The sequence below is a fragment of the Orcinus orca genome, chromosome 3, assembly GCF_937001465.1.
Source record: "Orcinus orca chromosome 3, mOrcOrc1.1, whole genome shotgun sequence".
NCBI lineage: Eukaryota > Metazoa > Chordata > Mammalia > Artiodactyla > Delphinidae > Orcinus > Orcinus orca.
The window spans coordinates 67,299,238-67,323,862 of NC_064561.1; the positions used below are offsets into that span (position 1 = coordinate 67,299,238).

General features: G+C 45.2%; 1 protein-coding gene, 1 long non-coding RNA gene and 1 pseudogene across 36 annotated transcripts in view; 1 reads left to right on the forward strand and 2 right to left on the reverse strand.

The window, feature by feature from the left end:
• The window catches only part of LOC105748547 (protocadherin gamma-C4), a 179,097-nt gene that overhangs the window by 80,858 nt on the left and 73,614 nt on the right, over window positions 1–24,625 (reverse strand). For 5 of the 35 annotated variants that reach the window (XM_049708654.1, XM_049708655.1, XM_049708653.1 and 2 more), the window contains one exon: window positions 15,360–15,908. The exons of 19 other annotated variants lie outside the window; for them this stretch is intronic. In XM_049708654.1, coding sequence (XP_049564611.1) covers window positions 15,360–15,908 — 549 coding nt within the window. Of the gene's footprint in view, window positions 1–7,058; window positions 10,412–10,443; window positions 13,262–15,359; window positions 15,909–16,013; window positions 18,494–19,838; window positions 24,623–24,625 lie in introns of those variants that run through there. 11 more of the 35 variants (XM_049708651.1, XM_049708648.1, XM_049708650.1 and 8 more) reach the window with 7 other exon arrangements.
• Window positions 491–4,618, reverse strand: LOC105748542 (protocadherin gamma-B2-like; annotated as a pseudogene).
• On the forward strand, window positions 11,331–21,176 carry LOC125964120 (uncharacterized). Its single transcript, XR_007476807.1, has 3 exons — window positions 11,331–11,461; window positions 20,851–20,946; window positions 21,109–21,176. It is a non-coding gene; the product is annotated as an uncharacterized LOC125964120 (long non-coding RNA).

A 24,625-nucleotide genomic window follows, 5' to 3' on the forward strand; every position in this document is an offset into this window, starting at 1 on the left:
TACAAATAGAACTACTGTATGACCCAGCAATCCCACTACTGGGCATATACCCTGAGAAAACCGTAATTCAAAAAGAGTCATGTACCAAAATGTTCATTGCAGCTCTATTTACAATAGCCTGGAGATGGAAACAACCTAAGTGTCCATCATCGGATAAATGGATAAAGAAGATGTGGCACATATATACAATGGAATATTACTCAGCCATAAAAAGAGACGAAATTGAGCTATTTGTAATGAGGTGGATAGACCTAGAGTCTGTCATACAGAGTGAAGTAAGTGAGAAAGAGAAAGACAAATACCGTATGCTAACACATATATATGGAATTTAAGAAAAAAAAATGTCATGAAGAACCTAGGGGTAAGACAGGAATAAAGACACAGACCTACTAGAGAATGGACTTGAGGATATGGGGAGGGGGAAGGGTAAGCTGTGACAAAGCAAGAGAGAGGCATGGACATATATACACTACCAAACGTAAAATAGATAGCTAGTGGGAAGCAGCCGCATAGCACAGGGAGATCAGCTCAGTGCTTTGTGACCACCTAGAGGGGTGGGATAGGAAGGGTGGGAGGGAGGGAGACGCAAGAGGGAAGAGATATGGGAACATATGTATAACTGATTTACTTTGTTATAAAGCATAAACTAACACACCATTGTAAAGCAATTATACTCCAATAAAGATGTAAAAAAATAAATAATTAATTAAAAAAGAATATTTAGGATCAATACCCTGTAATAAGCCATGATGGAAAAGAATATGAAAAAGAATATACATATATATATATATATATATATGGTATATGAATGACTTTGCTATACACCAGAAACTAACACAACATTGTAACTCAGCTATACTTCAATTTAAAAAAAAGAGAGAGAGAGAGATTGTTTAGGAAAAATAGAACCCAAAGAATATTATAAGCTTACCTTTTTCTGGGAAACAAACCTAATTCCAGTGACTGAGATCACTGGTAATACACTGGAAGCCCATCAGAATACAGGAAAAAATCCTCACTATTGTGCTTTCATGTGTGTAAATATTTAGATTCTGAGGATAAACATGTTTGGCAGTTATACCATAAAATAATATCTTTAACACTGGGATGAAATCTACAGGTAGCTCTGAGAAAAGGTAGGGCACAAAACTGATCTATTCAATGGCACTCAGAGAATCCCTAGCAAATTGTACCTAGAGTAAAGAAAAGCCTTAAGAAAAGCCTTATATGCCAAGATATTGATGTTCTGAATAAGAGAAACGCCTACAGGAAAAAAATATTATGCTTCCATTAAAATATTTGAATGGCAGCGGCATCGTAATACCCACTTCTCACAGTAAGAGAGATTTTGTTTGTGGATAAAGAATAACTCATGAAATTGTCAAAATATTTAAAATACTTGAGGGTTAATAATGGAGTAACTGACCCACTGAGAAAGGGACAGAAAAGACTGAGAGAGGGCAAACAAAACTGAAGTGATAGTAGATATAATCTGTTTAAGATTTTCTTTCCTAAATATTGGTTTAAAAAATAAACCAAACCCATATGCAGATGAAAGGCATTCATTGAAACTCACGTAAATGGAAGCAACAGAGCTAGAGTTTAACTTGTTATTCTCCTCAGTGACACTTACTACTAAAAGAGCTTCATTAGAAAGATCTTGCGGGGGCACCATTTCTGGGGTCATGGTGAGAAAACTGAACCTTGTTTTCTGAGAATCGGCAACGTAACAGATTGTAGGAATAAGGCAAGGTTCCCTTGTTGTAGTTCGGAGAAACCCCTGGACCAGTCTTAGAACAGAGATCAGGCTGAAAGCAGCACCAGGTGGCCAGGCTAGAGGAGCGTCGCAGGCGCAGAGCAAGGGCCAGAATCACCACAAGGAGGAAGAGCAACGAGATCAAGGCCAAGGTCACCACCAGGTAAAACTGCAGCTCAGCCTGGGGTCAGTGGGCTCAGAGTGGTCACTGAGGTCCGGCAGCGCCTCCTGCAGGCTGTCCGCGAAAACCAGGAGCAGCGTGGCGGTGGCCGAGAGGGGCGGCTGTCCCCCATCGCGCACAGCAACCAGCAGGCGCTGGCGGGCCGCGTCCCTGTCGCCCAGGGCCTGCGCAGTGCGCACCTCGCCCGTGTGCAGCCCCACGCTGAAGAGTCCGGGCTCGCTGGCCAGCAGCACGTGGTAGGACAGCCAGGCGTTGTGTCCAGAGTCGGCGTCCACCGCCACCACCTTGGTGACCAGGTAGCCGGGCTGCGCGGCGCGCGGCACCGTGTCGAAGAGCGCCGAGCCGTCGGACCCCAGCGCCGGGTACAGCACCCTGGGCGCGTTGTCGTTGCGGTCGCCCACCAGCACGCGCAGGCTCACGTTGGCGCTGAGTGCGGGCGAGCCGTGGTCGCGGGCCTGCAGCGTCAGCTCGAAGGCGCGCAGCTGCTCGTGGTCGAGGGCGCGCTGCGCGAACACCACACCGCTCTGTGCGCTCACGGACACGTAGGACGACAGCGCGCGCGGCTCCAGGTCGCTGGCCAGGATGGAATAGGAGACGTGGCCGTTGGGCCCCAGGTCGGGGTCGGAGGCGCTGACTTGCGCGATGGAGGCTCCAGGCAGGTTGTTCTTGGCCACGTGGATCACGTAGGAGGCCTGGTGGAAAACCGGAGTGCTGTCATTAACGTCGCTGATGTGTAGAGTGACACTTGCGCTGGAGGAGAGTAGCTGCTTGCCCCTGTCGGTGTCTGCGATGGTGACTGTGTACTCTGGGGTCTGCTCCCGGTCCAGGGCCCCATCTGCCACAAGCTTGTAGTAATTATTGGTGAAGATTCAATTCTAAAAGGAGCTCTCTCTTTTATGAGACATGTGACCTCCCCGTTTTCTCCCGAATCTTTATCATGTGTTTCAGACAAAGCAATCACTGTTCCCGGTTCTGCAACCTTGGTTATGGAACTAGACACCGAAGTGAAAACCACCTCTGGGCCACTGTCGTTCTCATCGAAAATGTTCAGTATAATTTTACACTCGGTGGCTATGCTTCCACCGTCCTGGCCTCTATGCTTATAGTATAACTGCTACTGCTTTCAAAGTCTGTAGGGTCTTTGGATTTAATTTCTCCTCTTTGATGATCTAGCACGAACATATTTGCAATATCTCATAGTGTTTTGAAGGAGTAGGTGATCTCTGCACTGATGCCTTCATCCTGGTCAGTGGCCTTCACCTTTAGCGCAAAGGTGCCTGGGGGCGAGTTCTCACGCAGGCTAACTTTGTACACATCCTGACTGAACACTGGGGGGTTATCGTTGGCATCAGTGACCTTGATCCTGATTTGAGTTTGCCAGTTCAGACCGGATCACCCCCGTCCACTGTTGTCAGGACCAGGAGGTGAGAGCTCTGTTGTCCCTGGTTCAAAGGCTTCTCCAACACTAATTCTGGGGAATTCTTGCCTTCAGTCTTACCCTCAACCATCAGAGAGAAATGCTCACTATAGCTGAGTTGGTAACTCTGCAGAGAGTTAAGCCCTATATCTGCATCTATAGTTGATTCCAGGCCAAACCGAGTTCCTGGAATTGCAAGTTCATTGATTTGTAAAACAATGCTATTTTGGGGAAAATGAGGTGGATTGTCATTTATATCTTCTATCATCATGTTTACGTGAGAAACATTTAGAGGATTCTCTGCTACAATTTCTAAAGGCACGACACACAGAGGGTTTTGGGGGCAGGGTGACTCCCAATCTATTCTGTCACTCACAAGTACTTTCCCATTCTCCATGTTTACAGTATTGTTTCTCTGCACTAACTCTGAGGTTGCGGGTCAATAAATCCCGTACATGCAGCCCCAGGTCCTCAGCGAGATTCCACACCACAAAGCCTCTGTCCATTTCTTCTGGAATAGAATAGCGGATCTGTTCGGAGAGTGCCCCGCATAACAAAGGCATCAAGAAAGGGAAGATTACTTGCCATCGCTGGGTACCGCTCCTCTGCTTCCCCTTATTTCCCATCCTTCTGTGCATTGCTGCAGGCTCCAACGTTAAGAAAAGATGATTTATAAATTTCGTTTAAAATACCCACATCGACTACATAGAAAACTCAATGCTCCCAGTTTGAACACATCCCAATCTGTATTCTGGAATCAGATTTGCCAAGTAGAGAGCCTGAGTCCAGGCTACTCTCCTTTCCGACTTGCTTCTGTGACTACACAAGAAATCACTGGGGTAGATACTGGACGCTAGCTCTTGCAGCGCATTGGCCAACAGCGGCCCTTGGAGTCTATTTAGAAAACTGCAGTCAGAAGCCTTGTAAATAATGGGATTTGGTATTCCAACAGATATGTTGAACTGATGTATATAGGGAATGAGGCAGTTTAGGAGTTTTGGATAGGTCTGTTTTCCAGTGTTTACTACCAAAGAGGGTTCCTTAGAGACGGGATCCTATAGAAGAGCCGTTAAACTAGTAATGAGAAAAGTCTGTCATTTTCTCATTAGAGGCAAGGCACATATTGGAAGAACAAGGCAAAGTCTCCTCTCCAGATTTAGAACAAAGACCACGTGGAAAAAGAGCCCCACCATGTGGTATGAGGAAATTTTGACAGCCATGAAATGACACCCAGTATTATCTTCAATCTGATATGTGTATGATTTTCCTCCTCCTTTCATCAGAGGAAACTGGAGGAGAGATCAAAGCTGTATAGGTTTTACTCAGGATAAGGATAGCCAATACCATAAAGTCTTCTTGTTACTTATAAAAGAGATTTATGAAAAGGATTATGAAGTGTTTTACACTTTCATCATAAAGAGAATATAAAAGCATATCCTAGTAGGTTACTATAGGAATTTAATGACATGAAATGGGAGGGTTTTATTTTTATCCTTTTATTTAACGGTACCAAACGTTGCCTCTCAACAGAACTTTATCACTACCGCTAATCAAAACAACTTTCTTAATCTCAAGTGTCAAAACCAACATTTCCTTTTTATTCTCTAAGATCTTGGTTGCCAACTCCTAACAAGTTCAGACTATGTTAAAAAAAAAATACGAAACAACCTCCCTCTTCCAGCAAACACCTCATATTCTTTTTATTCATCTAATTTCAGTTCAAGTAAAAGGCCTTAAATCTTTTTTCTCAGTCTGGAATCCCATAAGCATAAATTCTATCCCTAGATGCTCAAAACACTAACATTTTTCTTGATTTCAAGACAAATTTAGGCATGTGTTGCAGGACTTCCCTTTCCTACAGTTGAAATTCTTTTTGTCCAAACATTAGATACTCAATTTTTAGTTAACTATAGTAAGGTCAATTCTGAAATGAGAAGGGATATCTTGAAAGGGAACATGAACATGCAAGTAATTTGCACCAAATATCTAGAAGTGGTGTGAGAGTGCTGAGCTGAATTGACTGTGGAGATGATTCCTGAGATCAATACCCCAGATAAGTTTCCTTTCCCCCCTTGACTTTCCTAAACATTGCTGCAGATAACACATTATTAGGTAACTATCAGGGCTTCGATAACAAGTTGGTTCTGAATATAAGAATCGAGTATACTTATATTTAAAAAATGAGTTTACATGAAACTAACACAACATTGTAAATCAACTATACTTCAATTTTTAAAATGAGTTTACACACAGATTTAGAGAATAGACTTGTGGTTGCAAAGGGGAAGAAGGGGTGGAGGAGGAAAGGATTGGTATTTTGGGATTAGCAGATGCAAACTATTATATGGATGGATAGATAAACAACAAGGCCCTGCCGTATAGCACAGGGAACTATATTCAACATCCTGTGATAAACCATAACAGGGAAAACTATGAAAAAGAATATATATATATGTATAACAGAATCACTTTTCTGTGCAGCAGAAATTAATACAACATGGTAAGTCAACTACAATAAAATTTTTTAAAATGAGTTTACAAAGGAAATGACAAAAGGAATCCAAGACTCCTAAGCATAGTGAAAACAAAAGTATCCAGAGGAATACCAGCTCAATCAGTCTCACGGGTTCTAAGTATCCGCTCCACCTCTTATATTCACAAACTGTTCCCATACAAACAAATCTGAAAAATGGAAGCATGTCTAGCAGATTTGAAAATAACTTTTTGAGAAGGACTGGATCAAAATTAAAAGCTATTTCTGTAGGAGAATTTACTACATTAAAAAAAAAAAAAAACACCCCGCAACGGGAGAGGCTACAGCAGTGAGAGGCCCATGTTCCTCAAAAAAAAAAACAAAAAAAAAAACCTTCAACAATACACAGACACTAAAGTACAAGTAAAAGAATAAAAGGAAAGAACACCAGTTCTACAATTCAACTATTTCTTCAGAACAATCTAATGACTTCACTGTAGAAGTAGAAAAGATGTCTAGAACTTAAGACGAAAAAGTGTGCTCTATATTTCCTCTCCCAAGAGACCCTCATATCTAAAAGGCAGTCAGTAGGTCTTGTTTTGATGGGGTAAATAAATGAGACAAAATTGAAATAATCAACAGGATCTAAATGTATTACCAGCCACCAAAAATCAAAACAGAATTGTTTTGTGCTCAGAGAGAAGCGTACGTGTGTAAAAGTGTATATGTGTGAATGTGTGTGTATATGTATTATAGATAAAGAGCTAGAGTAAGTATGCTATTGAATCAACAGGCTCAAATATGAACATTAGAAGTAAAACAAATAATGGTAGAATATAATTATAGATCAATGGAGGCAACATGAAGTCGAATTGATGTTTATGAATCATTAATTTGAATAATAACCAGTCTACATTGATAGTCAGACACTGGTGATAGAAAAATATTACTAAAATTCAACTTACAACAAAGCAAGCCATGATAACTGAACTGGACCTTTGAATTAAAACAAAGAAACAAACAAAAGAAGCTGACAGGACCAAAAAAAAAGCCTTTCACAAAACCTGTCTGAAAATTGATGAAAGGTAAATTACAGAAACTCACGTTTTGCTTTAAATATATAAGAAGATATGCCCCACCCCAAACAGATTTTATAACAGGCTCGGAAAAAAGTAACTTAGAAGACCTGTGCAGAGATATCAACAATTGGGAGGCAGGAAATAAATCTCACCTGATTACTGGTAGGCTCACATTTGCCTAAACCGGTAGCTGAATCTTCAGCTATCAAAAGAGGCTCGCTTTTCTCACAGCTCTCCTGGCTGAGGAGCGTGTCCGCGTAGTTGGGCTGCGGGAAGATCACGTGACTCCCCCTCGAGTCAGCGGTGAGCCAGGCCTCGTGGGAATAGGCCTGCAGGAAAGCCCGCACCCCGTCCACGCCCACAAACTGAGAGGCGGGCACACCCGCTAACCCGCCTCCTGAAGCCTTGAGCAGGCGCGACGTGTGCCAGCGCCTCAGCCTGAGCGCCAGCAGCACAATGACAAAGGCGAGGAAGACGCAGGAGACCGCAGCCACCGCCACCACCAGGTAGAGTGTGAGGCCTGAGTCGTCGGGGCTGGCGGAAGATTCAGGGCTGCCTAGATCAGCCAGGACGTCAGGGATGCTCTCGGCCACGGCCACAGTGAGTGTGACGGTGGCAGAGAGAGGGGGCTGGCCGTGGTCCTGGACTGCCACCACCAAGCTCTGCTTGAGCGCGTCTCTGTCCAGCAGGGCCCTCGCTGTGCGCACCTCGCCCGTGTGCAGCCCCACCGCGAAGAGTCCCGGCTCGCTGGCCTTGAGCAGGCGGTAGGACAGCCAGGCGTTCTGGCCCGAGTCTCTGTCCACAGCCACCACCTTGGTCACCAGGTAGCCGGGCTCTGCAGAGCGGGGTGCCAGCTCTACACCCGTGGAACCGTCGGTAGGGAGGGCGGGGTACAGAATTTCCGGCACGTTGTCATTCTGGTCCAGCACGAATATGCTCAGTGACACGTTGCTGCTGAGCGGTGGGTTCCCACTGTCATGTGCTGTCACCCACAACTGCAGTTCATGGACTTGCTCATAGTCGAAAGAACGCAGCGCATACAGAATGCCGGTGTCTGAGTTTATGGAGATGTAGGAGGATAGAGGTGCTCCCTGGAGGGTATCCTCTGCCAGAGAATAAGTGACCCGGGCATTCTCTTTGCTGTCCCTGTCGAGTGCAGTCACCGAGAAGAAGGAGGCCCCTCTAGGATTGTTTTCAGGAATGTAGGCAGAGTAAGAGGAGTGAGCAAAAGTGGGCGGGTTATCGTTGTCATCTGCTACATTCAGTGAAATATGAGTTTCTGTAGACAAGGGTGGACTTCCCCGATCTGTGGCTGTCAACGTTATATTATAGCTCTGTACCTGCTCCCTGTCCAGTGCTCTGTTGGTTATCAACTTGTAATAATTTCCGTAAGTCTTTTCTAATTTAAAAGGCATATTGTTAGGAATGAAACAGGAGACTTGACCATTTTCTCCGGAGTCTTGATCTTGCACATTTAGAAGAGCAATCACAGTACCTGGAGGAGAGTTTTCCAGCACTGAATTCGTAGAAGATGTGATAGTTATTTCTGGAGCATTATCATTCACATCCACAACTGTGACCAACATCTTAGCAGTGGTGGAGAGACCTCCACCATCTTGGCCTTGAATTTCCATCTCATAGAATCTGTGTTTCTCAAAATCCAGAGAACCTTGTATTAAGACTTCTCCAGATTGAGAATCCAACTGGAATATCTCAGAAGCTTTGCTTTCCATATTCAGGAATGAATATACCACTTCCCCATTGATTCCCTCATCTGGATCAGTTGCGTTTACCATAAGCACCCGAGTTCCGGAGCTGAGGTTCTCAGGAACACTCACTCCATATACAGACTGTGTAAACTTTGGGATATGGTCATTTACATCGAGAACCACCACGCGGATGGAAACAGTGCCCTGGCGGATGGGATCTCCTCCATCTAAGGCTGTGAGGAGGAGGTGGTGAGCAGCCTCTTTTTCCCGGTCCAGGCTCCCCTCCAGCACTAGCTCAGGATTCTTGGCCCCATCCGTTGTGCCTCGCACTTGCAAAGAAAAGTAATTATTAGGGTTGAGCTGGTAGCGCTGGAGGGAGTTCATTCCCACATCTGGATCCCTAGCATTAGGAAGAGGAAATCGCGATCCCGGAGTTGCATGCTCACTGACTTTTATCTCTACTTCCTCCTCCCGGAAGCTGGGGGCGTTATCATTAATATCCATTATTTCCACCTCCACTCCGTAAATCTTAAGGGTATCTTCCACAAGTATCTCCAGGTTTAAAAAACAGGAGGAAACCGCCTCACAGAGCTCCTCCCGGTCTATCCTATCAGCAGTGATCAAGCTGCCACTTCGCGGATTCAGAGCGAAAAGCTGAGTCTTTCCTCTGGAGACGATGCGGACTCCGCGCTCCGCCAGCTCCCTGGGCTCCAGCCCCAGGGCCTTGGAAATATTGCCCACGAAGAAGCCTTTGTCTGTCTCTTCCAGCACCGAGTATCGGATCTGCCCAGCCCCAGACTCCCGCAGCGTCCCCAGGAAAATATACAGTAGGACCAGCCCGCTGCGGTCCAGGAGCAGTTGCCGATTCGCCATGGCAGTGGCTGAGCCTATATTCCGCGGTTTCTTGAGCTGTTTGGTTCTGAATCAGCTTATGCATCTACACAGTCACTCGCCAAGTACATCCAAAATATATTAGAGAGCGAAGAGAAGTACTTTTAAGTTTCCAGCATCACGATCTGTGAGTATCCACTTCACTCTGCTTTGTGTTGTAGAGGTAGGGGAGGGAGGGACTCTAGCTCGCAGCCTCCCGTTTCCCTAATTGGTGAACAGCGGCGCCTAGAGCCCAATCTTATTATTGCAACGAGAAAGAAAAATTCAACTAATGTTGCTGTTCCTGAAGTTATCACACTTACCTCTTTGAGAATCACAAGTATTTGTAAAGCTTAAAATTGCAGACAATAAAGTATTATGTAATGGAATGTTAAAGGTTTACCAAGAGCACTTATGAAAAGAGTGATTATTTAAAAGGCTTGCTAATTTAAAAAAATTCAAATACTACTGGAACTGAAAACTTGCAGGTTAGATTTGGTTCCTCCTGATTTTTACTGACTGAAGGGAACAGCATTTGTGGTTGTGTAACTAGCACGGTTCCAACAAAATCAACAGTTAGGATTATGACTATAATTCTTACCAATGTTTATTGAGTAAAATAAAGATAAAATGTTTGAGAAAATTTGGATGGCATTAGGGTTGTCATTTAAAATCCCACAATATAAATATATAACTGTATTCCATATCCTTAATTAAAAGGTGTTCTATTTCATGAAAAACTGACCTGAGAGTGCTCTATATATTTTACCTTAAAATGCACTTGAGTGGTAGAGGGAATGCAGCATTGTAAACTTTAGTCTTAATAGTAATACCCATAGGTTTGAATTAGATTTTAGGAACTTCATCAAGAGAGGGAATCTAGAAACTCGAAATAACAGTGCTATATTAGAATATATTGGCATATTGGAATATAAAAAGCATTATTTTAAATACTTACCTGTTTAAAAGTGTTCTTATCTGCTTCAACACTAAGAGTTAAAACACTAGCCAATAGCACTGAAGAGCTATCTTTGTTGAGAATATCTTGTGTGGCAGGACAATGTTCAACAGATGTGAGAAAATTAAATTCCGGATTAGTTTGATTCCCAGGCACACATAAATTATCGGCATAGGGCAATGTTCCATCACTGTAGTTGGGAGGAATCTCAGGACCAGACTTGGAGCAGAGAACAGATCCAAAGCAGCCTCCACCAGCGCTGGGGCTGGAAGAGCATCGAAGGCGCAGGGCAATGGCTAGAATCACCACGAGGAGGAAGAGCACCGAGATCAAGGCCAAGGCCACCACCAGGTAAAATTGCAGCTCAGCTTGGGGGTCAGTGGGCTCAGAGTGGTCACTGAGGTCCGGCAGCGCCTCTTGCAGGCTGTCCGCGAAAACCAGGTACAGCGTGGCGGTGGCCGAGAGGGGCGGCTGTCCCCCGTCGCGCACAGCAACCAGCAGGCGCTGGCGGGCCGCGTCCCTGTCGCCCAGGGCCCGCGCCGTGCGCACCTCGCCCGTGCGCAGCCCCACGCTGAAGAGTCCGGGCTCGCTGGCCTGCAGCACGTGGTAGGACAGCCAGGCGTTGTGTCCAGAGTCGGCGTCCACCGCCACCACCTTGGTGACCAGGTAGCCGGGCTGCGCGGCGCGCGGCACCATGTCGAAGAGCGCCGAGCCGTCGGGCCCCAGCGCCGGGTACAGCACCCTGGGCGCGTTGTCGTTGAGGTCGCCCACCAGCACGCGCAGGCTCACGTTGGCGCTGAGCGCGGGCGAGCCGTGGTCGCGGGCCTGCAGCGTCAGCTCGAAGGCGCGCAGCTGCTCGTGGTCGAAGGCGCGCTGCGCGAACACCACGCCGCTCTGTGCGTTCACGGACACGTAGGATGACAGCGCGCGCGGCTCCAGATCGCTGGCCAGGATGGAATAGGAGACGTGGCCGTTGGGCCCCAGGTCGGGGTCGGAGGCGCTGACTTGCGCTATGGAGGTTCCAGGCAGGTTGTTCTCGGCCAAATGCACTACGTAGGAGGCCTGGTGGAAAACAGGAGCGTTGTCGTTGACGTCGGTGATGCGTAGGGTAATGGTAGCGCTGGAGGAGAGCGGGGGCTTGCCCCTGTCAGTGGCTGTGATAGTGACGTTGTATTCCGGAGTCTGTTCCCTGTCCAGGGCCCCATCTGTTACTAACTTGTAGTAATTATTAGAAGAAGAATGAATTTTAAATGGAATGTCTCTACTTAAAATACATGTGACTTCTCCATTTTCCTTGGAATCCTGGTCCCGTGTTTTGAAGAGACCTACAACCATTCCTGGCCGGGAATCCTCCAAAATCTGATCAGAGAGAGAAGTGATAATTATTTCTGGGCTGTTGTCATTTTCATCTAAAACTTCTATAATTACTTTACACTGTGTAGAGAGGGATCCTCGGTCCTTTGCTTCTACATCCATGGCATATCTTTTCACATCTTCATAATCCAGGGGTTGATGAGTTATAATGTTTCCTGTAGCTGAATCCAGAGAGAACACGTGCCGGGCTGTATCAGCCACACCAAGGAATGAGTAGGTGATCTCTGCATTGACGCCTTCATCTTGATCAGTAGCGCTCACCCTCAGCACGAAGGTACCTGGGGGCACATCTTCCCGAAGGCTGACCTTGTACACATCTTGGCTGAACACAGGGGGATTATCGTTGGCATCCACCACCAGGATTCGGATCTGAACAGTGCCGCTTCGCGGCGGATCCCCGCTGTCTAAGGCTGTCAGCACCAAGTGGTGAGCGCTCTGCGTTTCTCGGTCCAGGGTCTTCTTCAATACCAGTTCTGGATATTTGCCACCCTCAGGATTGTCTTTCACCGCTAACGAGAAATACTCATTAGGACTTAGTTGGTATTTGCTCAGTGAATTCATATTAATATCAGGATCTTTTGCAGACTCAAGAATTGTTCCCGTCCCTAGACTGACAGATTCACTGATTTCTAAGTTTATTTCATCCTTATGGAATTGAGGAGCATGGTCATTAATATCCTCAACAACCACAATGATATGAAAAATATTTAAAGGATTTTCCACCACGGCCTCCAACTCCAATTCACATCTTCTTCTCTCTTTACATATCTGCTCACGGTCTATTCGGTCCTTCACAAGTAAGTCCCCACTCTCCGCGTCTACGTTGAAAAGCAGCTTCTCCGCGCTAACTCGCAGCTTTCGAGCCGACACATCCAGGACACTGAGCCCTAGATCCTTAGCGAGATTCCCTACCACAGAGCCCTTGGCCAGCTCCTCGGGAATGGAGTAGCGGATCTGCTCGCAGAGCGCGGGGTAGAACAAAGGCAGCAGGAAGGGAAACAGTACCTGCCGCCGGCCGGCCGGACGTCTCTGCGTGCAGCTCCCTCCCATTGCGCGCTCTAGTTCTCGCTGGGTCCCAGGATTTATAGTTGGAGAAAGTGTACACTGGCGCACTGGTAACGCATTTGGCCCAGGACAGGCGGAGCCCCCAGGCTTGGGGCTGGAAATCCGTTTGTGCTGGGGAGAGTCTGCGCGGCCAGGAGCCCCAGCGTGTAAGCGGGTTTCCTTCTCTCTGTGTTGGTGGCTGCTCTGGAAATCCCTGGCTACAGGCTGAGGAATCCCGGGCGTCTACTAGGCTTGCCCTGCACTGGCCGACAGCGGCGCCCAGAGGCTCCGTGTGGAACGGCAGCTTAGTTTTTCTCTGCTCTATTTAAGGAAGTCTTTTTCTTTAAACGCAGGATGACCGCCGCTAAAATAGTTGAATCTTATTCCTCGGTGACTCCGTTTTCATCATGAAACCTTTTTTTCACATGGCCAAAACTATTATATATTTTATATGTTAAAATTTTACATATATTTTGAATAGGTAGAAATATTTCTTTCAAAATCTAAAAGGCACAAAGGAATGTAGAGTGAAAAGTAGGTCTCCTATTCCATTGCCTACTGCTATCCAGTTCTTCCATCCAGAGGCAATCACTGTTGCTGCTTTTAAGACTAATCATCCACAAAAGAAAGTACTAAAGATAAGCAAAAACTTTTTTTTTTTGGTCTTCAATCCAGGCTTATATTTGGCTAGAAAAGTATTAATCCATCCCCCCATATTTAGGAAACAGAATACAAACACTGTCATATTCATTACAATCATCTAAGGTGTCCTATATTGCTTTTAAATAATTATATTTTAACATATTTGCTTACAATAGTTACCATGCCAAAAGAGCAGTTTTTTTAACCTATGTTTTTCAAAATAATAGAATTATTTGAAATAGATGCATACTAATTTTGACTCTCATGGTCAGAAATTTTAAATGACAGTTTCAATGATTTAAAAGTTAAAAAATAAAAGTTAATAACTATGACTCTAAAGATAATAACTATGCTGTCCTTCCACAGACATATCCTTGAACAAAAGTTGAATGACATGAAAAAAGTCATGGTCTCATAAATATTTTGAAACACATTAGGACATGATTTGACTTTATGCTACCATATTAGTTTAGAAGAATATTAGTAATAAATTATAAGAGATCAAACCAAATACATCACTAACTTCACTTAACTAAATGGGCTCATCAGTAACTCCACTGACCATCTGTTTATAATTCTATGTACTTCTCTGCTTGTATTCCGATCTCATACAGAAATGACATCTCTTTCTTGACTTTAAGTTTATTTTGACTTTAAATTTCAGAGTTTGCAGAGTTTCAGGTGGACATTTCTTTCTCTATATAAAGAGTCACTGAAATGCTTTTGGCACACATGTTTGCCCCTGTACTTGGGAACATGTACCACTCTATCTCCCCAAATTATATATATATATTTTTTTTCATCCTTAGAAACTGGAAAATTTAACAAAAAGTACAGAGAGAACAGAACCCCAAATTTGTTTCTACAGGCTCTCTGGAATCCCTATTGAGCAAGGAAAGTAAAATTCAAATGGTATGTCTTCTGGGACTTCCCTGGTGGTGCAGTGGTTAAGAATCTGCCTGCCAATGCAGAGAACACGGTTCAATCCCTGGTCCGGGAAGATCCCACATGCCATGGAGCAACTAAGCCCAGTGCACCACAACTACTGAGCCTGCACTCTAGAGCCAGTGAGCCACACTACAGAGCCCGAGCGCCACAACTACTGAAGCCTGGGCGCCTAGAGCCTGTGCTCTGCAACAAGAGAAGCCACCGCAATGAGAAGCCCGCGCACCACAACGAAGAGTAGCCCCCGCTCACAACTAGAGAAAAGCCTGCGCAAAGCAACGAAGACCCAACTTAGCCAAAATAAATAAATAAATGGTATGTCTCCCACATGACAGTATGAAATTGGAATCACAGGCAAAATGGACGCTGCAGTGTTACCAGGTATGATTACACTTGAAAAAATTTAAGCACACATTGTATTGTTATGAATTGTTAATAGAATATTATTGAAAATGGGTAGGATTTCCAGTGAGGCTAATGCACTTGTTTCTGACATTTACCTATTCTTACCAGACCTGCCTTCAAAGCAAGAGGTAGGGTTGTCTAAGGGGCTAGGATTTCAACATGTAGCCACCGGGAGAGCCCACAAATTGACAAGACACTTCTGTATGAAAGTCCTCTCTTAGGAACTGTCAGTAACAAAACTATAAAATACAAGACTCCGTGAAGCTACTCATAACAGCCTATTACAATAAACCTTCATGGGATTAGGTGAATAGTTACCAGAAAGTAAAAACAAATCAGCCTTAATAACCATCAAGTTCTACTCTTCAATGTTTCAGCAAGAAGCAAATGTCATTGAAATGGAGGGAAAAGTGAAAAAATTAAGTTTCCACCAACATGCTGCAAACCTAAAAGTAAAACCAACCATCATTTTTAAAGGATAGAAAAGGAACAAAAATAGAACTCACTGGCACCAAAGGGGTATCTTCTATAGGAAACTTCGAATCATCTAACAAAGACTGAGGATCCTTTTTCTCACAGCTCTCCTGGCTGATGAGCGCGTCTGCATAACTGGGCTGCGGGAAGATCACGTGACTCTTCCGCGAGTCCGAGGTGAGCGAGACCTCGTGGGAATAAGTCTGCAGGAAAGTCCGCACCCCGTCCACGCCCACAAAGTGAGAGGCTGGTAAGCCTGCCAATCCGCCTCCAGAAGCCCGGAGCACACGCGACGTGTGCCAGCGCCTCAGCTTGAGCGCCAGCAGCACAATGACAAAGGCGAGGAAGACACAGGAAACCGCGGCCACCGCCACCACCAGATACAACGTGAGGCCTGAAGCATCAGAGGCGTGCGGGACCTCCAAGCTGCCCAGATCAGCCAGGACATCCGGGATGCTATCAGCCACAGCTACGGTGAGCGTGACGGTGGCAGAGAGAGGGGGCTGGCCGTGGTCCTGGACCGCCACCACCAGGCTCTGCTTGAGCGCGTCTCTGTCCAGCAGGGCCCTCGCTGTGCGCACCTCACCCGTGTGCAGCCCCACCGCGAAGAGTCCCGGCTCGCTGGCCTTGAGCAGGCGGTAGGACAGCCAGGCATTCTGACCTGAGTCTCTGTCCACAGCCACCACCTTGGTCACCAGGTAGCCAGGCTCTGCAGAGCGGGGTGCCAGCTCCACGCCAGTGGAACCATCGGTGGGGAGGGCGGGGTACAGGATTTCAGGCGCATTGTCATTCTGGTCCAGCACGAATATGTTCAGTAACACGTTGCTGCTGAGCGGTGGGTCCCCACTGTCAGTGGCTGTCACCTGCATCTGCAGGTCATGAAACTGCTCAAAGTCGAAGGATCGCAGTGCATACAGTACTCCTGTGTCAGAATTGATGGAGACGTAGGAGGATAGAGGTGCCCCTTGGATAGTGTCTTCAGCCAGGGAGTAAATAACCCGAGCATTTTCTTCACTGTCTGGGTCCAGTGCAGTCATTGAGAAGATAGAGGCACCTCTGGGATTGTTCTCTGGGATATAGGTAAAGTAGGAGATGTGAGAGAAGGTGGGTGGGTTGTCATTGATATCTGCCACTTGCAGGGTGAAGTGAATTTCCGTGGATAGGGGTGGACTTCCTCCATCTGTGGCTCTTACTGTGATATTGTAAGAAGATACCTGTTCCCTGTCAAGAACTTTGTGTGTCACCAATCTATAATAACTGTCAATGGATTTTTCTAACTTAAATGGTAGATTCCCCAATATAGAACAGGTGACCTGCCCATTCTGCCCGGAGTCCAGATCATGCACGTTTAAAAGAGCTATAACAGTCCCCAGAGGTGAATCTTCCATCAGGGGACTAAACAGAGATGTGATCGTCACCTCTGGGCTGTTGTCATTTACATCTTCTACTGTAATCAACACTTTAGAAGTTGCAAGATATGCCCCTCCATCTTCAGCTTGTATTTCTATTTCATAGAAACCTGTTTCTTCATAATCTAGATTTTCTGATAGTTTTATTTCTCCCGTATTTTTGTTTAGTTGGAATTTCAACAGTTGTGTATCAGGTAATTTTCGGAATGAATATGTCACTTCTCCATTGGCACCTTCATCCCTGTCAGTGGCGGTGACTGTCAACAGCTGTGCGCCCACAGGCAAGTTCTCGGGAACACTCACTCGGTATTCGGACAAACTGAAGACTGGAGCATTGTCATTTGTATCGAAAACAGTCACACTGATGAGGACAGTGCCAGATCGGAGAGGGTCACCCCCGTCGACGGCAGTTAGGACCAGATGGTGCATTGCCTCTTCCTCGCGATCCAGGGCGTGCTCTAGCACCAGCTCTGGGTACTTAACGCCATTGACACGGCTTTGAACTGCTAGGGAGAAGTGCTTATTGAAGCTGAGCTGGTAGCTCTGTAGGGAGTTCACGCCCACATCCGGATCAACAGCTTCCGGGAGAGGAAAACGCGTTCCTGGAGCTACGTTTTCATTAATTTTTACATCTAAATTTTCTGCTTGGAATTTTGGTGCATTATCGTTGATATCAGTTACTTCTATTTCTACTCCGAAAAGTTTCACCCTATCTTCCACAAGAATATTAAAACTCACCAGACACCGCGCGCTCTGAGCGCAGAGCTCCTCCCGGTCTATCCTGCCCGCGGTGACCAAGCTGCCGCTTCGCGGATTCAGAGCAAAGAGCTGCGTCCTACCTCTGGAGACGATGCGGACTCCGCGCTCCGCCAGCTCCCGGGGCTCCAGCTCCAGGTCTTTGGAGATGCTGCCCACAAAAGAGCCTTTCTCTAACTCCTCGGGAACGGAGTAGCGGATCTGCCGAGCTTCGGCCTGCCACGGCATACAGAGGAAAAGGCAGAGCTGGACCAGCGCGCTGCGGTCGGAGCTATTCCTTTGAGCGGCCATTGTTGTCTGGTGACGGAATTCTCGCTAAGTCCTCACTGGGCACGCTGTGTGTTTTGGCTGGGTCCTTTTTCTTTCTCTGGCAGCAGGGAGTCTCTGCAGCCTGCGCACCTTAAATTCTGGAGTGAGTTTCGCTGCATCCCTGGAGCCTGTTTGCAGGAACTGTGGAGCTTTGTGTAGTTGGGAGTCCTGAGAATCCGGATTGAGCGCTGGCTGCGGTTCTCTCCTAATGGGTGAACAGCGGCGCTCAGAGTCCTCAGAAGTTACTGCACCCACTGTGTATGCAATAGAAAACAAACGCTACTCTATTTTTTGTTGTATATTTTATTTTATTTTACATTACTTCTTTGGTTCCTCAACTGACATCCTTAAATCAACTACTATTTGTAGTTTTCTTACTCGGTGGAATAAAAGTACCTCAAACTATTAAATGATAATAGTTGATTGAATATATATTTGCAACACTAATTTTTCCAATAGAAATATATCCACTTTAAAAGGTAAGTAATGCTTACTTTCTTTCCTATGAGCTTCTAGCTATATTCAGAAAATTCTTACAATTTTATTTGAAATTCTGATTTAAATGGTCCAACTGTGTTTAGTAGACACTTATACAGAGACTATGAGATATACCCCTTAAAATTTCACTTAGAATTTTTAAATTTTAGATTGATCAATCAACTAATTAATTATATTTGTTTAGCATTAAGATTGTGTAAAAAGTTTTCAAGTTTTTCTAAAATAGTTTTACTGAGCCTCAATGAATTTTTTGAAAATATATATTTTTATTACAGGCATATATTATTAGAAGTTAACTTGACCTATTTAAATGAGTTGAGCTGGTAATCACAAACTAAAAGGAACATGTCTGTATTGCAGTGGGAAGAGAAATACAAGTGCTACAATTTTAAAAAACGGAGTTAGAAATAGTGATGTAGGTTTTTGAAAAATACGTATTTATGTCAAATGACCTGTTTTCACCAGGGCGTTGATGCCTATATAAATAATCTCTTCTTTGCATGTTGTATGGAAGCCCAAAGTAAAGTGGTGTACACATCTTCAGTTGTACATCCCCACCAACCCAGTAGTAGTTCTTTCCTCAAAGATGAGGAGTTTGGAGGTTGAGTTCTTTCATGCAGAGAGAACAGGTGGTTCAGAAACGTTTATGTCCCTATGCCCCCAAGTATAGAACTCTTCAAAGATTTTACCTTTTGTCTTCAAAGATTGTATATCAGACAATCAGAGACAGAGATTGAGCACAGAACACAATAGCATTTCATTGGCTTTCTTGAAAATTCCTTATCTTGCAATGTAGAGAAAAAAGGGTTGGGAAAGAGTACAATTTGAGCACCAAGAAAAGTAAAAGGAAAGCCAGAAGGACCAAAACTTGAAGAGAAAAATTCCTCTAGGGTAGTTAGTATTAAGATTTTGGGCCCATAGGAAACCTGGCAATGGAATCAAAGTGTTGACTCCTCTACCAAGAAAAATGCATACATCTGTAACTTTACATGCAATTTCAGGAATTCATGGATCCGCTCACCATGCCCCCTCAAGTGCTTACAGTTTTAAAAATTGTTAAAATAAATGAAGATACCCAAATGCACATACAAGATCATTTGCACTACATGTTTCTTTGAAATGAGCACCTGCTGGGATATTTAATGAGTAGCTAATATTATTAAATTTTAAAAAAGACATAAATAGGGTATGGAAATTTCAACTTAAATCTCAGCAGATTTGAATAGGTTATTATTTATTCATTTAAATTTATTTATTTATTTATTTGGTAAGAAGCCAAGACCACAGCCTCTGTTTTGCTAATCTAAGCTTGACAAGATATCTCCAATTTAGTGACATTCTTTCTGAATTATAGAGCAATTTATGAACCACAAAAGTCTTGAAAATGTACTCAGCAAAAACTGAACATTGAGAAGACAAGACAGTGATTACCTATGTATTTTCTAAATATGATTCTAGATGTAAGAGTGAAAGAGTATGCCCCAAATTTGAAAAAACTAGTAGAATGTTACAGAAGACAAAAAAAAAAAAGAAACTCACCGGTGTTAGGGTCTCAGGATGTGAAGTCAAATCATTCCCACTCTGAAGTGGAATTAAGGCCCCAGGAGAATCACCACAAACTATGTCTTGAGTGGAATGCAAAGGATCACTACATCTTAGGAAATTAAACTCTGTCTTTCCAGTATGGGCAACGCACAGATTGTAGGAATAAGGTAAAGTTCCTTCACTGTAGTTGGGGGGAACCACGGGGCCAGACTTGACACAGACACCAGGCTGAAAGCAGCCCCAGGCAGCGGGGCTGGAGGAGTGTCGAAGGTGTACGGCGACCGCCAGAATCACTGCCAGGAGGAAGAGCACCGAGATCAAGGCCAAGGCCACCACTAAGTAAAACTGCAGCTCAGCTTGGGGGTCAGTGGGCTCAGAGTGGTCACTGAGGTCCGGCAGCGCCTCCTGCAGGCTGTCCGCGAAAACCAGGAGCAGCGTGGCGGTGGCCGAGAGGGGCGGCTGTCCCCCATCGCGCACAGCAACCAGCAGGCGCTGGCGGGCCGCGTCCCTGTCGCCCAGGGCCCGCGCAGTGCGCACCTCGCCCGTGCGCAGCCCCACGCTGAAGAGTCCGGGCTCGCTGGCCTGCAGCACGTGGTAGGACAGCCAGGCGTTGTGTCCAGAGTCGGCGTCCACCGCCACCACCTTGGTGACCAGGTAGCCGGGCTGCGCGGCGCGCGGCACCGTGTCGAAGAGCGCCGAGCCGTCGGGCCCCAGCGCCGGGTACAGCACCCTGGGCGCGTTGTCGTTGAGGTCGCCCACCAGCACGCGCAGGCTCACGTTGGCGCTGAGCGCGGGCGAGCCGTGATCGCGGGCCTGCAGCGTCAGCTCGAAGGCGCGCAGCTGCTCGTGGTCGAAGGCGCGCTGCGCGAACACCACGCCGCTCTGTGCGCTCACGGACACGTAGGACGACAGCGCGCGCGGCTCCAGGTCGCTGGCCAGGATGGAGTAGGAGATGTGGCCGTTGGGCCCCAAGTCTGGATCTGAAGCGCTAACTTGGGCGATGGAGTTGCCGGGCGGGTTGTTTTCTGCCACGTGGACCACGTAGAAGGCTTGGTGGAAAACAGGAGCGTTGTCGTTGATGTCCGTTATGTGCAGAGTGATGGTAGTGCTGCTGGAGAGGGGGGGCTTTCCCCTGTCAGTGGCTGTGATGGTGACGCTGTATTCCAGAGTCTGCTCTCGGTCTAGGGCCCCATCTGTCACCAGCTTGTAGTAATTATTAGAAGAAGAATAAATCTTGAAAGGAACATCTCTTCCTATATGACAGGTGACTTCTCCATTTTCTCCGGAATCCCGGTCCCGTGTTTTGAAGAGGGCAACAACCATTCCTGGAAGAGAACCCTCCAAAATCTCATCAGAGAGAGAAGTGATGATTATTTCTGGACTGTTGTCGTTTTCATCCAGGATATCTATGATTACTTTACATTGGGTAGAGAGACCACCTCCGTCCTTTGCTTCCACTTCCATGGTGTATCTTTCTATATCCTCAAAATCCAGTGACTGGTTATTCTTAATCATGCCTGTTTTCTCATCCAGTGAGAACATGTGCCTTGTACTCTGAGCAGTGCTCCTGAAGTAGTAGTGTATTTCAGCATTGGCCCCCTCATCCTGGTCAGTGGCTGTCACCAGCAACACGGAGGACCCAGGGGGTAGATTTTCACTAATGCTGATTCTATATTCGTCTTTGCTGAACACCGGGGGATTATCATTGGTGTCCTTGACAGAGATTTCTATCTGAGCGGTGGCACTTCGTGGCGGGCCCCCTCCATCCAAGGCAGTCAATATCAAGCTATGGGACCGCTGCTTTTCCCGGTCTAGGGGTTTCTCCAAAGATAACTCTGGGTACTTGCTACCATCGGAATTAACTCGAACCATTAATGAGAAATAAGGGTTAGGACTTATCTGATAATCTTTAACTGAGTTCGTGTTTATATCAGGGTCAGTGGCAGGGTCAAGGGATATTCGTGTACCTGAAGATACAGATTCAAAAATTTCTAAATGTATTTCCTTTTTATCGAATTGAGGAGCATGGTCATTAATATCCTCAACAACCACAATGACATGAAAAATATTTAAAGGATTTTCCACCACGGCCTCCAACTGCAATTCACATCTTCTTCTCTCTTTACATATCTGCTCGCGGTCTATTCGGTCCTTCACAAGTAAGTCCCCACTCTCCGCGTCTACGTTGAAAAGCAGCTTCTCCGCGCTAACTCGCAGCTTTCGAGCCGACACATCCAGGACACTGAGCCCTAGATCCTTAGCGAGATTCCCTACCACAGAGCCCTTGGCCAGCTCCTCGGGAATGGAGTAGCGGATCTGCTCGCAGAGCGCGGGGTAGAACAAAGGCAGCAGGAAGGGAAACAGTACCTGCCGCCGGCCGGCCGGACGTCTCTGCGTGCAGCTCCCTCCCATTGCGCGCTCTAGTTCTCGCTGGGTCCCAGTCTTTCCGGAAAGCCAAAGAAAATGCAATCCACGGCGTCACTGGAAGAGCTTTCGGCCCAGGACAGGCGGAGCCGGGAATCCGTTTGTGCTGGGCAGAGCCTGCCCGGCCAGGAGCCTGAGTGCGTGAGCAGGTTTCCCTCTCTCTGTGTTGGTGGCTGCGCAGGAAATCCCAGACTGGAGGCTGAGGAATCCCTAGCGTCAGCGCTTGCCCTGCACTGGCCGACAGCGGCGCCCTGAGGCCTCATGTGAAACCGCAGTCTGACATTTTCGTCTTGAATACAATTTCTCTCCAGAATGTGTATGTATATACACACACATATACATATATATATAGTTATGTAATTATATATATGTATAGTTATGTAATTGCCCCAAATTCCAGTTTTAACAGCGTATACGGCAGATGTCTGCATACTTAGTTTTTCAAGAAATTTATTGTGTAAAATTTCAAACTTATACAAAAGTAGGGAGCATTATTATTGAACCTTCATATACCCATCACCCAACTACAACTATGATCAACACAAGGTCATCTTTGTTTACTCTTTATTTCATTCCCTTATTATATTGAAGCAAATCCAAGATATTTTAATAACTCTTCGTTAAAGACAAGACACGAAGATGAGGAAGAATTTTATCCTTAAGCCTATTATATTATATAATCTGTTACCGATGCAAAAGTCCTGCCTCATTTAAGAAAACTGGAACAGCATTTTCCAGTCTGCCCAGTCATTGATCCAAAGAGCCTTGTGTTCTGTTTTTAAAGGCAAGTGACATTTTTATGGAAGAGACTAGTAGTTACCTACCATGACATACAAGCCTTCGTCAATATCTGTTATTACATTTTTCCAAATTAACCATATTTTAATATTTATGTATACTAAGTACTAAAGGTTACTCCCCAAGACAGAAACTTTAACTGACAGTTTCCCTACTGCATGGTTAAAAATATGACCCTGAAGGATGCTTTACTTTTTTCCTACTAGCTTAGGAATAAAGAGTATTTGAAATAATTATAATGTCTGTATGTCATAATGGATTTCCAGACATGTTAGCCCTCATATTCAGCATGTTCAGAATAGAACTTTGAGTCAATTTCAAAGCTTATTTTCAAAGTCTCCTACAATGCCATTTATTACTTGAAATAACATTGTGTTAAAATCACATTACAGGGCTTCCCTGGTGGCGCAGTGGTTGAGAGTCCGCCTGCCGATGCAGAGGACACGGGTTCGTGCCCCTGTCCGGGAAGATCCCACATGCCGCGGAGCGGCTAGGCCCGTGAGCCATGGCCGCTGAGCCTGCGTGTCCGGAGCCTGTGCTCCGCAACGGGAGAGGCCACAGCAGTGAGAGGCCCGCGTACCGCAAAAAAAAAAAAAAATCACATTACATAATACATTATTCTTTTCCTTATGTCTAAAAGCCAGTAAAATATTCTTAGAATCTCCATAGCAGTTCCTGAGAATATTTTCCTAAACCATCTCCCATAACCAGATTTACTTCTAGCCTCAAAAGTTGGAGGATTGAGCCATAAAAAACAGTTGAAGAATAACTTTTATTTCCTATGTTTTGTCTTCTCACAGGGTCCAGTCTAAGAAACCCCTCTTCAGCAAGCATAAACTATAGGAGGTTTCAAATTATTAATAATCTGATATTATAGTGTTAGGAAATCAACAGCTCTGAGGATGAGAATAAATGATGTTAAAGTTTTTCACTATTAAAAGAATAAAGCATCCTTTTCTAGGATTTGGAAATGGATGATATTTGAAGTTTGAATTATCCTCCGAAATGATCTTTAAATGCAAACAACCTCTACAAACATGTGAATGGAAACACGTCACCTCTAAGGGGTGTTGTCCTGTCACAGAAACAGTAAAGAAGTACTGAGTCTGGGCTTTCAGTTGTTTTTATAAGAAGAATGCATTTCTTATTAATTTACCTTTACAAAAATAGCATCGGCTGCAGAAATGTTTTTAGAGTAAGAATTTCACAATGGGGCCATTGGAGATAACAATAGTAACAAATTTCAGGAATGGAAACCAGTCCTAAGAATTAGTAGTGAACCATGGTAACCGCTGAAGCAACCTCACCCAAAGAGCCATGCCCAATGCCTGATAATGAGAGCAGTCCCAAGAGGAAGGTTTCCACTGACCTTAGGTTAATCATTATGAGAAAGCAAAAATTATAACAACGATGTAACCAATAAATGCCTCCTATATATGTTAGAGCAAAAATTAGGCCCAGTGAAAATTTAAACGTATGGTGAGAAATATGTTAATATCAACTTATTCTAAAGTGCAAACACTTAAATAGAAAACCAAATTTTTTTAAAAGTAAAGGAA